This window comes from Trichoderma breve, chromosome 3 (assembly GCF_028502605.1).
Source record: "Trichoderma breve strain T069 chromosome 3, whole genome shotgun sequence".
In the NCBI taxonomy this organism is placed as follows: Eukaryota; Fungi; Ascomycota; class Sordariomycetes; order Hypocreales; family Hypocreaceae; genus Trichoderma; species Trichoderma breve.
Window position 1 is genome coordinate 222758 of NC_079234.1, and position 13032 is coordinate 235789.

Genomic DNA, 13032 nt, shown 5'->3' on the forward strand with positions numbered 1-13032 from the left:
AGACAAATCGTCTGTAAAGTATAAAAGTTGAACTTTTACCCGGAATCGGAACCGGAACCGGAGCCGGAATCATCTCTCTCGATCTCTCTTCTTGTAGATTACTCAGAAGCAATGACCCTCTTCCCCGCATTATCCGCCTCACGGCCCTCACCTATTGCCCCTCATGCTATGACGAGCCAGTCATGAGAAGCGTATTTGCCGACATCATTCATACAACAGGCTTCAGAATACCGGTGCTCCTCGAATTTTCCCCTATTGCAGACGTATAAGTAGCGCTCTTGCACCTGCTCTGTTTTTGCTTTTAGATGGATTGAATAGAGTCGTTGCTTCCCTTGGACAAAAGCGAGATTGTAGGAGGTGAAGGGACATAAAAGAAGCTATTTCCTACTAGGTATCGCCAAGAAAAATCGCTTTGCAGCTAGACATGGCGTATCAAATTTTGGGTATAGCAATTATTGCTGCCGTCTTTGTTGTTCTCAAGATACTCAATGCCACCGATACACCGAAAGTCAAAGGCATCCCTGAGATTCCCGGTATCCCCCTCTTTGGCAACCTACTCCAGCTGGGCGTTGATCACGCTCGAGTCGCGAAGAAATGGGCATCCAAATATGGACCTGTCTTTCAGGCTCGCCTCGGAAATAGGGTATGTTCTTTCTTTCTTTTTGCACTAAAGGTTGAGAGAACAAAGCGCTGACCAGGTTCTAAGCGAATTGTCTTCGTCAACTCTTATGACGCAGTGAAGCATTTCTGGATCACCCATCAGTCATCTCTCATTTCTCGCCCAACCTTTCATACATTTCATTCTGTCGTCTCCTCATCCCAAGGTTTTACAATCGGTACTTCCCCCTGGGATGAGTCTTGCAAACGACGCCGCAAGGCAGCCGCCACGGCATTGAACCGCCCTGCCGTTCAGTCTTACATGCCCATCCTTGATCTTGAATCAATGATGAGTATTAAAGAACTGCTAAACGACTGCATGGGAGGCTCACAAGATGTGGATCCCAGTCCGTACATGTCGCGGTTTGCGCTCAACACCTCACTGACCTTGAACTATGGATTCCGCATTGAGGGCAACGTCACCAGCGAGCTTCTGACGGAAATCACACATGTGGAGCGTGAAATCTCTAATTTCAGATCCACGAGCAATAACTGGCAAGATTACATACCACTGATGCGCATGTTTGGCAAGACAAACACTAAAGCGGAAGAGTATCGCCTACGACGTGACAAATACCTGGGCGACATGCTTAATGATTTGAAGGAGAGAATTGCGCAAGGTACCGATAAGCCATGCATTACGGGAAATATTCTCAAGGACCCAGAAGCAAAGCTCAATGAAGGTCAGTATATCATTTCGCTATCATTTACCGATGAATGTTGTTTGGACTAAATTTCGTGATTTTGTAGCCGAACTGAAGTCCATTTGCTTGACAATGGTATCTGCTGGGTTAGATACAGTACCTGGAAACATCATTATGGGCATGGCGTATCTTTCCACTGAACATGGCCAGAGTATCCAGGCCAAAGCCCTCGAAGCTATCCAAGAGGTTTATCCCAATGGAGATGCCTGGGAAAAATGTCTTGTTGAGGAAAAGGTACCCTATATCACCGCTCTCGTCAAGGAGACCCTTCGGTTTTGGACTGTCATTCCAATTTGCCTCCCCCGCGTCAACATCAAAGATATCCCCTACGAGGGCGCTATCGTACCCGCCGGAACGACTTTCTTCATGGTTAGTAATGTTGGCTCACATCACAGCCGCTGTGATGTATCCGAGCTGAATGATGAGATGCTAACAATTTATATAGAATGCATACGCAGCCGATTATGACGATAATCGATTCAAACTTCCAGATCAATTCCTCCCTGAGCGGTTCTTAGAGGATAAAGAGATTGGTACACCTCACTACGCATATGGAGCGGGATCTCGAATGTGCGCGGGATCTCACCTCGCCAACCGAGAGCTATATACGGCATATATTCGTCTCATTACGAGCTTCCAGATAACCCCCACGAAAGATTCCACTGAAGCTCCAGTCATTCACCCTATTGATTGCAATGGCACACCCACCTCATTAACAACTGATCCCAAACCATTTAAGATTGGGCTGAAGCCGCGAGATGAAGCCAAGACTAGACAATGGATCACCGAGGCAGAAGAAAGGACCAAACATCTGTAAATTATTTTAATCTATTGTTGAGTTGAGTAGATGGTATTTGTAATATTATTTGTATTGGTAAAATTAGGATAGAAAAGATTATCCAGATTGCAACAATGTTACTCTATTATCTTTTCCAAGTCTATTAACTTTTGCCTGCCTGAGTGTGACCTACGCCGAAACTATCACATATGCTCTACTCTAAATTTTATACAACAGCCAGAAGAGACCTGTTGATGCAAAATCGAGCGCCCAAGATGAAGACTCCAGAAGCAAGCGCAAGTGCGCCTGCATAAAACATGGCCGGTCTGTATGCGTGCAAACCGCCATCGACACCCCCGAAGCCCTCTAGAATGTAGCCTGCAATTGGAGCCCCCTATAGGCAAGATGAATGTTAGTCTTTAATCCGTACGAAGGGTAAGAATGTTCGTTCGAGTCGCTTACCATGAGATAACCACCAACCCAGCCAGTCACCACCATGCTCATAGCAACAGCCACTCTGGCACTCCCAAAAACTTTGCTAATGGCAGTCGGCATCGTGGAGAAGAAAGCTCCATTTGCAGCGCCGTTTATAATGACAAAGGCGATCAGTGGCCCCAGCGTTGTGGACGTTGGCCAAATTGCCAGCATAGTGACAGCGGTCAAGACCAGAGACGCGAGTACAGTGTTGATGGAGCCGACTTTATCAGATGCAAAGCCAGATATAATACGGCCAGCCGCGGAAGATAGACTGAAACCCGCAACCAAGCCGGCGCCGGCGTTTGTAGAGAAGCCCAGTGATCTCATGTATAACGGAATGAAAAATGGTGGAACAAACAGGGGAAAGGTCCCAATTGCACTCCCTACGAAGATGAGCACAAATGTGGGAGATTTGAACAATTTCCTACAAGAGAGACAAAAATTGAGTTTTGATCAGTGGAATGATCCCAAACATGGCTCTCTCACTTCTTCTTGACTTACCACTCAATAAACTGCCGCCTCTCAACTGGGATCCTCTCCTTCATGAGCCACGCGGCCGGAAGACCCGTCGAAAGGGTCATGAGGCCAAGGATGCGATATGCCCACGCAACACCTAGCTTTTGGATCAACGAATCCAACGCAAAGCTGATTGCAGCACCTCCGAAACCGCTTCCGGCGAACATGAAGCCGTTGGCCAGCCCTCGTCTGGTGCTGAAATATTGTGATGGGACTGTTGAAATGACCTGGCTCGTATTCAAGGTTAGCTGCAGGATACTCTGCGTTGGATGCATTACACGAAGCATCCATGTAAATATGGTGGAAGCTGAGAGTTGCCTACCGCAAAACAAAGACTACAGTGCTCTCCCTGTTAGCAATCGTACTTTAACCTCCACGACTAGCATTGGCGAAAAGGAACACAAGGGGAAGAAAGATCATCGTTATTCCATTGTATTTTTGCTCACCTGACACCTATTCCCATCAATATTCCAGAAGTGAAAAACAGCGCCCCAACATTCTTAACCGTGAAGCTGCTGAGGATCTCGCTCCCACCCATGCAAGCTGCACCTAGCATTGCCGCAGCACGGACTCCCGTCTTTCGCACGACGAAGGAATTAGAAATTGCCAGAGCTGAGATCAACGCCGCCTGCAACGACCCGACGAAGGAGAGCACGGCGGAATCGGCCAGGCCATCGGCGACCAGGGCGGTCTGCATCACGCCCCAAGCATATGTTGTGCCGAGGGACCACCATAGTAGAATGAAGCCACTGGCTACAATCACCCAGCCGTACCCGCCTTCCGGGGCCGTTGAGTCGGCCTCTCGCGAGGCTTCGAGGACGTGGTCGGTAACGGTGAATGTCTTGGATGGTTGGGTCTCCTTAAGGCTGGAATTTCGCAAACTCCATGTCGGACTTGGAGCTGAGCCAGTACCAAGCTCAATTGCAGTCGTTGTTGAAGTCATTGTTAGCTATGCCACTGACAAGAAGAGGAGGATGATGATAGCCTCATTGAGGTCGTGGAATATCCTAGTAACTATGCGAAACAAGCCCTCATCATGAGATACCAAACCGCCGCTGCAAATTTTGATATGAGTAATACTTCATTCTCTACTAATACCCTAAGATTCTTCTCTTTTTCTCTCCAATCATGCAAGCCTACGGGTGGGGTATCTGCTTGTCCTCGGAAGGCGTTGTCTTCACTCAATATATACTGTGGCGCTGTTCTTTTCTTTTCTTTTTCCTTCTTCTGTTTGTTTGTAGTGAAGTTGTTCCGTAACAGTGGTGTCCTTAGGTGATTTGAAGCCTTGTTATGCTTACCACGATCTTGCGTCGGTATGGTATTACACATGGAGCGCATAACTCATATTAAATCATGCATACCTACTCCGTATACGGATCCTTTTTCCCCTTCGGCCCGTAGCGTAAAAAAGCCAGATGCAATGAGGGGCTGAGTGTACAAAGCAGAATTGCCGCTGGAATACGAGAGCTTTTCATGCACTTGAGTCACGGGCATCGGGATGTTTCATGCTCATTTACTTTGGTTCAGCAGTAATCTCAATGTACTCAGAACGGCGCTTCTGCCCCACATAATGCATAGGGGAGATGGTAGGTATTTTGAGACATCGAGGCACTCGGCACCCCGGATTCCGTGATGTGTCTAAGCCGTAGTCCACTCATATTCCTGGGCCTGGATCAACTTCATTCTCCCCACACATACTGCCAATTTTGGATATTGGAAACGACTTTCGTTGTTTTGTATTCTAGATAGAAGCCTACGGATATTTATTGAACATACATAACAGCATGGTTGCTTTACTGTACCACCCCGCACGCTGATCTTTACTCTATTTCCGTACCTAGCGAGCCTGAACTTGACTGTCCGTGAATCGTTCGTGTCACAATGATGACCAATGAACCATCATGTGCCCAAGTCATGGACACCCAAAATCAAGGCCGGACATTGTGTATTGCCATGAAATAGGCAGGTAACTGTTGCCGTATATAAACAGTTTGTCACATGTCTGTTGCTGCATGTAAACTTGATGATGAGCAGGTTGTAATCGGCCAATACTGACGCGAGTGACTGCTAGGCATCATGAGAACATTGAACTCTAAAATCTTAAGAAGAAGAACGTCATAGACTCCTCTTTTACCCCTGCGAGCGGCTAATCTTCTAATAAACAACCGTACGCATTTATAGTGTTGCGATACGCCAAACGGCTGCACGAGGCGGGGCCGTGGCATATCGGGGGATTTTCTTCTTTCTAATACGAACTAGAAGCGTTTCCCTTGCAATTCTCCTTGCATTTTCTTCCTCTGCTGCCTACAAATCATGCAGCCACAAAATTTAGGCTTATAAGCTGGGCTCGAAAAAAGAGATCGATATATAACTTTGTTCATACTGCACGACCATACTTTCAATAAATTAAAATTCCAATACCGTGAGCATGGGCATGTCTCGGACCGGATATAACATCGAGCATTGGCCGAAAAGCCTCTTACATACATGTAACCCCAACATAGCAGAATGTACAACCAACAGCCCATTAATTTGGCGGTAGTATTGGTATGTGTGACGCTGCTGTGGATCTAAAACCTACACACCCTTACCCCACCAGCAGCCGACTGACCTGATGTCTTGCTTTTCCAGAGTTCTAGATCCAGCTCAAAGGGAAGCTTTTGACCTCGACTCATTTAATGTGATATTTGTTGGTGTGATGTGATATGCACTAAGACTTAGCTTGGAAAACATGTCATACATACTGTATGATCCAGAAGCCGATGATCCGGATATGTTCCACCTTCTGCTTCAAACGGGCGAAATACAAAGTGTATGCCATTGATTGCCTCTTTACTGCTCTGCTCTGCCTACCCATGCCATACTAAGGTCTCGTGCTATTCATATCCCGAAGTGGTGGGCAGCAAAACCTGGGGTATTCCTGGGAAGAACTAGCGGCGGCGATTGCGCTAGGTGGTAGTCGTACCGTTGAGCATTAGGCTTCCGAGTCTTTCAGAATTGAAGCCATCTATGGAGGAGATGGATTCGGCCGATGACCGTGAGAGTGCCATTATATCCGAGACGGTGTAGTGCCTCACGGCATGGCAAGCCTTTCACGACGTCACCTCAGCTCCCGATTGGATCGGCAAACACAATGGTAGGCATTTCTACTGTAGGGAGGCCAAGTGGTAGATCCACACCCTATCCTGAAGGGAGAACATCCAAAAAGCCTTGGCGTAGCATCTTTTAGCAAGGGTTCCTGTGGCTTGATTCGCCATTGGACCGCCCTTGTATCCCCAGATCACGCTCAGCCCGCTCAGTGTCTGCTACTTCTGTCTTGGATATTCATCTATGGCTGCGGCTATATTTGCATGATTTGACTTAGCGCAGACCTGTTCTCGGTAGATGTGCGAATGAAAAGCAAAGAGGGGTTTAATCTGAGCTGTGACGCAAGGAAATGTTGCTGAACTGCTTTCAGAATTGGCTTGGTAGCATCGGCCGCACATGGTAAAGCCATGTGCAAAAAGCCCACAGCTCTATTATTGGTGCAGGTCGGTATGAAAGCCCAGAGACATACAAAAAGGAGGCATGCCGCTGTCTTAAAAAGACAGTTTGGTCTCCCAGGCGTTGGTGAAAATACAACCGTCACTGGACTGGAGGCAGTCAGATTTTCTTCATCATATTTACCGCCTGCTGATACCCGGTCGTTTGGTGTTGAATGCTTTTGTCTACACGATGGTTTCTTTATCAAGTCTCATTCTAGCGGCACTGCCCGCCCTCGCGCTGTCTTCGTTGCCTCATGATGTTATGAGCAGAGATGCAAATGCAGCCCAATCAGAAGCTTATTGGGCAAATCAAGCCGCAGCCCAAAATCGTCACTTCTGCTATGTACGACCAGATGCCAATGGCGGCGATGACGCTCCAGCTATCATGGATGCGCTGAACAACCGGTGCAATTCCAACAGCTTTGTTATATTTCCTGGTCCTGTTTACAACATTCAGACCAACATGACCACTTTGGATCTCCATAATGTTGTCATCCATCAATTTGGCCGCTTCCTCTGGAGTACGGACATCGACTATTGGCTCTCAGTATCTATGCCCGTTGGTTTCCAAAACCAGAGTACGGTCTGGTATTTTGGAGGCAACAACGTGGTTTGGGATGGCTGGGGCGTCGGTACTCTCGATGGCAACGGTCAAGTATGGTACGACTGGGCTAAGAGCCAAGGAAATTTGGCTCATAGGCCAATGAACATCAACTTTCGCACTCTCACAAACTCGGTTATCAGAAGATTACGCTTTGTCCAGAGTCAGATGTGGACAATGGCGATTACCTACTCGCAACACGTGGATCTCGACGACATCTACGTCAATAGCACGTCGACAAGTCAATGGAGCACACTCAACACTGATGGCTGCGATACCATCTTCTCTGATAGCATAACGTTCAGGAGATGGACAGTCTCCAATGGTGACGATGCCATCGCTCTCAAGATGAACTCGAGTAACATTGCTGTTTACGACAGTTATTTCGAGAATGGCCAGGGTTTTGCTATTGGATCTATGGGGCAATATAATCACCAGTATGAGTACCTGGAGAACTTTTATGCCAGAAACATCACTCTCAAAAATACTGCTCACGTTTCTTACCTAAAGACGTGGGCGGGAATCTCGCGAGGCTACCCTCCAAACGGCGGCGGTGGCGGATACGGTGTCGCCCGAAACATTACGATTGAGAATGTTAAGCTGATTGGCGGAAGGCAGCAGCCCTTCTTCGCTTGGCAATGCGAAAACTATTCTGGATTCGCCGGCCAAGATTGCGATTCTTCCTTGTTCAAGATGGAGGATGTCGCATGGAGGAACGTCAGCGGAACAGTCGTTTCTGGAGTGACAGAGGCAGTGTATTTCCAATGCAGCGCTGCAGCCGGTGGTTGCGACAACTTCGAAGTGACGGGTTTTAACGTTGTTCATGCGGGTACCAACCAGTTGTTGTCTGTCTGGGACTGCTTCAACGTCAATAACCCTCAAGGGTTTACATGCACTGAGTCGCAAACCCCAAAATTGGGCCCGGATGAGACTGGAGGCCACGGCCCCGATAACAAATAAATTGGGAACTGAAAGATAATGTTATAAGTTGTAAATGTGTCTTGGCAGCCTATGGTGCTGATGAGTTGTTGCGAAAGCGATATTTATATAGTCTAATTACGTCTACTATATACTAATGCTGATCTACTGTTACACTTTCTTTCATTTAACAATCCGATACCTTTACAGCCGATTCCCCATGTTGACATGTACAGCCTTGATCTGAGAATAAGCTTCAAGACCCGCCTCTCCGAGTTCTCGGCCGATACCACTCTGCTTAACGCCTCCGAATGGCACGCGCGGATCACAGTCTTGGCTACTATTGATCCAGACCATTCCCGATTCAATCTCAGCGGCCATGCGGTGAGCTCTTTCCAGGTCTGTCGTGAAGACGGCGGCCCCCAAACCATATGATGTGTTATTTGCCAGCTCCAGTGCTTCGTCTTCCGTTTTGAATCGCAGGATAACAACGACAGGTCCAAAAATCTCCTCTCGGTAGACTCTCATTGAAGGGGTGACATCGGTAAACACTGTTGGAGCAACGAAGAAACCCTTACCCTTGCCTTCAATGTCGAGAGGGTGACCTCCAGCAGCAACCTTTGCGCCCTCATTTTTTCCGATTTCAATGTACTCCAGCACTCTATCATACTGTGCTTTGGATACCTGGGGGCCCTGGTATGTATCCTTTTCCCACTGGCTGCCCACTTTGCTGACAGCCTTGAGGGTTTCGACGAATCTTTCTAGAAAGTCGTCGTACACTTCATCCTGGACTAAAATTCGCGACGTAGCAGTGCAGATTTGGCCTTGGTTGGACATGATACCTAAATGAGACCATTTGACGGCCTGATCCATATCGGCATCCTTGAATACAACAAGCGGTGATTTGCCTCCAGTTTCGAGTGTGATATTCTTCAAAGTCTTCGCTGCGGCCGCCATGATGCTTGATGCCGTCGCCGTTGACCCTGTAAAGGCAATCTTGTCTACCAACGGATGGTTCACCAAGGCAGATCCGGCATCCTTGCCCAATCCATTGACGAAATTGACGACTCCAGGCGGGAATCCAGCCTCCTTGATAAGCTCTCCAAGCACAAGGATGCTCAGTGGTGTCTGCTCTGCGGCTTTGAGCACTACAGTGTTACCGCAAGCAAGTGCAGGCCCCAACTTCCAAGTAGCCATTGAAAGGGGGTAATTCCAGGGAATGATCTGTCCAATGACTCCGATCGGCTGACGGAGAGTGTACGCAAATTTCTGATGTGTTGTGCTTATCGTTTGGCCATACTGTTTGTCAGCCCAGCCGGCATAGTATCGAATCACAGCCACAGCTTCGACAAGATCAACGTCCAGTGCTTCTTGATATGTTTTACCTAAATGAACCGCAAGTGTCAATTACTTGCTAGCAACAGAGTGACAAGGTGCAGAAACAATTCTCATTATTTCCCGAGGCAATGAAATCTCTCACCATTATCCCATGCCTCAATCGTCGCAAAGAGCTCTCTCTTTGCCTCAATCAAGTCGGCGAGACGTGTCATCAGGTGGCCTCGATCAGAAGCTGACAGCTGCTTCCAGGAAGCATCTTTTAATGCTGCCTTTGCGGCTTTCACAGCTTTGTCTACATCCTCCGCACTGGCGGCCTGAACGCTGACAATGACTTCTTCGGTGCTGTTTGATCGCATTAGTAAAACTCAGTGCAATAGAAGCCTCAGCTTCTGTCATTTGCTTCCTTACGCTGGATCGATGGATGCGATTGTCTCGCCGTTTGACGATGCAACAAAGTCATTGTTAATAAACAGACCAGTGGGCTGGCTCCATTTAACGCCATTCGGCGCAGTGAGGTCGACTGAGGGAGGAGCCATGTTGTAAGAGGTTCTATATCGTGCTTCTGATGAGAGAGGGTATTGTAAGAAAGGGGAGGAGGGGTTATTTCATGTCAGATAACATGAGAAAAACGAACCCCACGACATATTATCTAGCTGAGCGGGTGGCTCCGCTGTAAGGAACCGTGACAAAGCCTTGATATTCTCACAAAAATACTGTGTCTAGAAACTACGACGGCTTAGAATCTCCACCACTGCGCCGATGTGGGTTTCAGAAGAGGGCGGGGTAGCACCCAATCTGTATAAAGGGACGAGCGCTTTCGGCCGCTAGACATTTGCAGGCTCAAATCGGAGTGGAATGGAGCAGTGGATAATGAATGACTCGAGAGAGCAAGATGGCCAGCGGCGGCGATGTTTAGGTAATTGCTGTGCTTATAGAAGCAGGCAGCGCTTACAAGTTGGGAGAACCGAAACGGACATTGTCAAAAGTGGCGATAGCACTAAGACGCTCGTCGTTTACTCATGAATGGCAAGTATAATGGATAGGTAGGAAAGAATATTATTATCGACTGAGGAAGAAGTTCAAAACTCTTGAAAGACAGATCAGGTGGCTACTGGGTGGCCTCCTCAGCATCCTTTTCTCTTCGTATTGACGAGAACTCCGTCTCAAAGTCAATTTCGGAGGTGGGAATAAGTTTCGACTTGAAGAATATTTTGAAGAAAACATATAGAACTGCGCGGACATGTTAACCCAGAGTTCTGCAGGTGAGACTCGGAGCGTTGTGTATAATACGTACCAATAAAGATAAAAACGTTAAGATAGCAAGTCAAAAACCCAGCGGCCGTAAAATTTCCTTTTACGAACACATCGAAGCCTAGGCGCGTTTGTAAGACTTGGTGCCAACCTGCATGCCCCAGACTCCAGAGATAACATACCTGAAAAGAGGATGACGAGGCTCACCACGAACATAGTAGCCCATGAAACATATGGCTGCAACGGACTTTTGTACGGAAGTGCTGCATAGGTTATTAGCTTGGGTCGTAATGCACGAGCGCTCATTAGACGGATAGAACTCACCATCTCTTGAATAGCCTTGCTTTTTGAGTCCGGCGTAGAAACGTAGATAAGTAGCCTCAATGACTACCCAGCCGATCAAACCGGAAACGGTAGTGATATTGACGAACCAACCGAATACCACAGATGTGTTATTGGCAACGTTTAGGTAAACAAGAGGCAGCAAAACGCAAGTCAACCCAATGGCATAGTGAGGCGTTCCAAATCGATTGCACCGTTGAAAGATTCGGGGTGCATGTCCATCGCAGCTGAGGCCATACAGTGTCCGCGAGGCGATGAAGATGCAAGCCGAGCCACTGCTAATAGCAGAAGTGCAGACGATGGCATTAATAATTGACGGAACGACTTTAACGCCGGATCGCTGGAATGCAATAACAAAGGGAGACTGCTGAGCTGTGCCCGTAGAAATGGAAAGAGATGGGTCATTGTATGGACTGTTTAGGAGCAGACATGAGTATATGATTCAAGCTAGTTGACGTTGAAGAGGAAACTTACACAATGAGGCCAACGATGAAGATGCTAAGAACGTAAAATAGCAAGACTCTGTAAAACGTCTTTTTTGTCGCCGCCGGGATGATCTTCCGAGGTGCCCGGGTTTCCGACCCGGAGATTGCCACCACTTGGATGTTGCCGTAGCTGAACGCTGCTGTAAGCATAATCTTCCAGAAGGCTAGAAAGCGTCCTGCCGATCCAGTTTTTATGTATTCGTTGAACGCTCCAGGATGCTTCCAATACCGGAACCCTAAGCGATCATGATTTGGCGCTCCTCCCAGATCAATCACCAAGCCACCGATGATGAGACCGAGAATGAGCATAATCTTCAAGGATGCGAAAACGACTTCGGACTTGATGCTTGTTAACACTGTGCTGTATCTGAAACTTGTGCATATAATATCATACCTCGCCATATAAACGTACACCGCAAAGGTTCAGGGTGACGATGACAACTAAGAAGATAGTGATCCAAACACCTGGATTAATAGAGTCATTCCAGAATTGAATCACGGTAGCAGCGGCACTGATCTCTGCAGGCACAGTGATGGCCATGGTATACCCTAACCCCGCGCGTAAGCATTGGGAATAAGAAATCGTCTGTGTAGTGACATAACACGATGGGAATGTGACAAGAAAACTCACAGAAGTTCCAACCTGTGGCCGCACCAAGTGCCGGCTCTACGAATTTGGTTGCATGTCGGATAAATCCACCAGTTCCGGGCATGAATGCGGTAATCTCTCCCGTCGTATATGCAACCCCGGCAGTGACAAACCCCATTACGATGTACGCCAGCAGTGCCCCAGCTGGGCCCGCGGTTGCAATTGCTTGTCCTGACCCTAAGAAAAGACCGGTACCCTGTTCGACGCGGTTAGAAGCCGTTGAGACAAAGTATCGCCATGATTTCATCAAGAGAAACTGCATTAACATACGATCATTCCTGCAATAGCAATCATGTTGATGTGGCGAGAACTGAGGTCCCGCTTGAGGCCCCCAGCCTCTATGGCGATCATAGAAACTTCTCCATTGGAGGGCGTGTCAACTTCGACACTGCGCTCCAAGTCTTTCTCAAGTGCCATTGAGCTGTACGACAGAGGTCGGCGGCTTGGAATACGCGGGTGCGTTTACTCCGTACAGTACGTCGGGTTGGACGGAAGATGTCTTTGATGATTCAAACTGCGCTTTCGCGAGTTCTCTCACATACGGCTCTGAGTATAACAAGGTTGAGTTGTGAACATCATGCGTGAAATTGAGAGCGGCGGAAACGAGTCGTAAGCAGCAGGGAGTGGTGGCTTGTAATACTATCGTACGGTAGCGATAATGAAGACCCTTGTGAGCAAGGATGTCTTTTTTCCGTTGTTGCATTTGGAGGGGATTTGATCTTGTTCAAATACTTGTCGCCGTTATCACATCCGCATATCATTCCGACACCTTGCACTCCGCCCACACCTCGC

The 13032-nt window shown here is 47.8% G+C and overlaps 5 protein-coding genes across 5 annotated transcripts; 2 read left to right on the top strand and 3 right to left on the bottom strand.

The window, feature by feature from the left end:
- Nucleotides 1-424: 424 nt before the first annotated feature.
- T069G_04496 (cytochrome p450 domain-containing protein) lies at nt 425-2178 on the top strand (the record flags this gene model as incomplete). Its single annotated transcript, XM_056171706.1, has 4 exons — nt 425-643; nt 707-1340; nt 1408-1730; nt 1807-2178. The coding sequence occupies 4 exons, from the start codon at nt 425-427 to the stop codon at nt 2176-2178; spliced, it is 1548 nt and encodes a 515-aa protein (XP_056028564.1).
- Nucleotides 2179-2365: 187 nt separating this feature from the next.
- Nucleotides 2366-4075, bottom strand: T069G_04497 (major facilitator superfamily domain-containing protein; the record flags this gene model as incomplete). Its single annotated transcript, XM_056171707.1, has 4 exons — nt 2366-2533; nt 2602-3040; nt 3118-3327; nt 3579-4075. 4 exons carry the CDS (start codon nt 4073-4075, stop codon nt 2366-2368), a joined length of 1314 nt encoding a protein of 437 aa, XP_056028565.1.
- A 2771-nt stretch (nt 4076-6846) lies between these two features.
- Nucleotides 6847-8217, top strand: T069G_04498 (glycosyl hydrolases family 28 domain-containing protein; the record flags this gene model as incomplete). The annotated part of the gene is made up of 1 exon (XM_056171708.1): nt 6847-8217. One exon carries the CDS (start codon nt 6847-6849, stop codon nt 8215-8217), a length of 1371 nt encoding a protein of 456 aa, XP_056028566.1.
- Nucleotides 8218-8379: 162 nt separating this feature from the next.
- On the bottom strand, nt 8380-10049 carry T069G_04499 (aldehyde dehydrogenase family domain-containing protein; the record flags this gene model as incomplete). The annotated part of the gene is made up of 3 exons (XM_056171709.1): nt 8380-9560; nt 9656-9855; nt 9922-10049. The coding sequence occupies 3 exons, from the start codon at nt 10047-10049 to the stop codon at nt 8380-8382; spliced, it is 1509 nt and encodes a 502-aa protein (XP_056028567.1).
- A 572-nt stretch (nt 10050-10621) lies between these two features.
- T069G_04500 (amino acid permease domain-containing protein) lies at nt 10622-12657 on the bottom strand (the record flags this gene model as incomplete). Its single annotated transcript, XM_056171710.1, has 8 exons — nt 10622-10743; nt 10808-10885; nt 10947-11027; nt 11089-11519; nt 11581-11930; nt 11986-12140; nt 12223-12436; nt 12511-12657. 8 exons carry the CDS (start codon nt 12655-12657, stop codon nt 10622-10624), a joined length of 1578 nt encoding a protein of 525 aa, XP_056028568.1.
- Nucleotides 12658-13032: the final 375 nt, after the last annotated feature.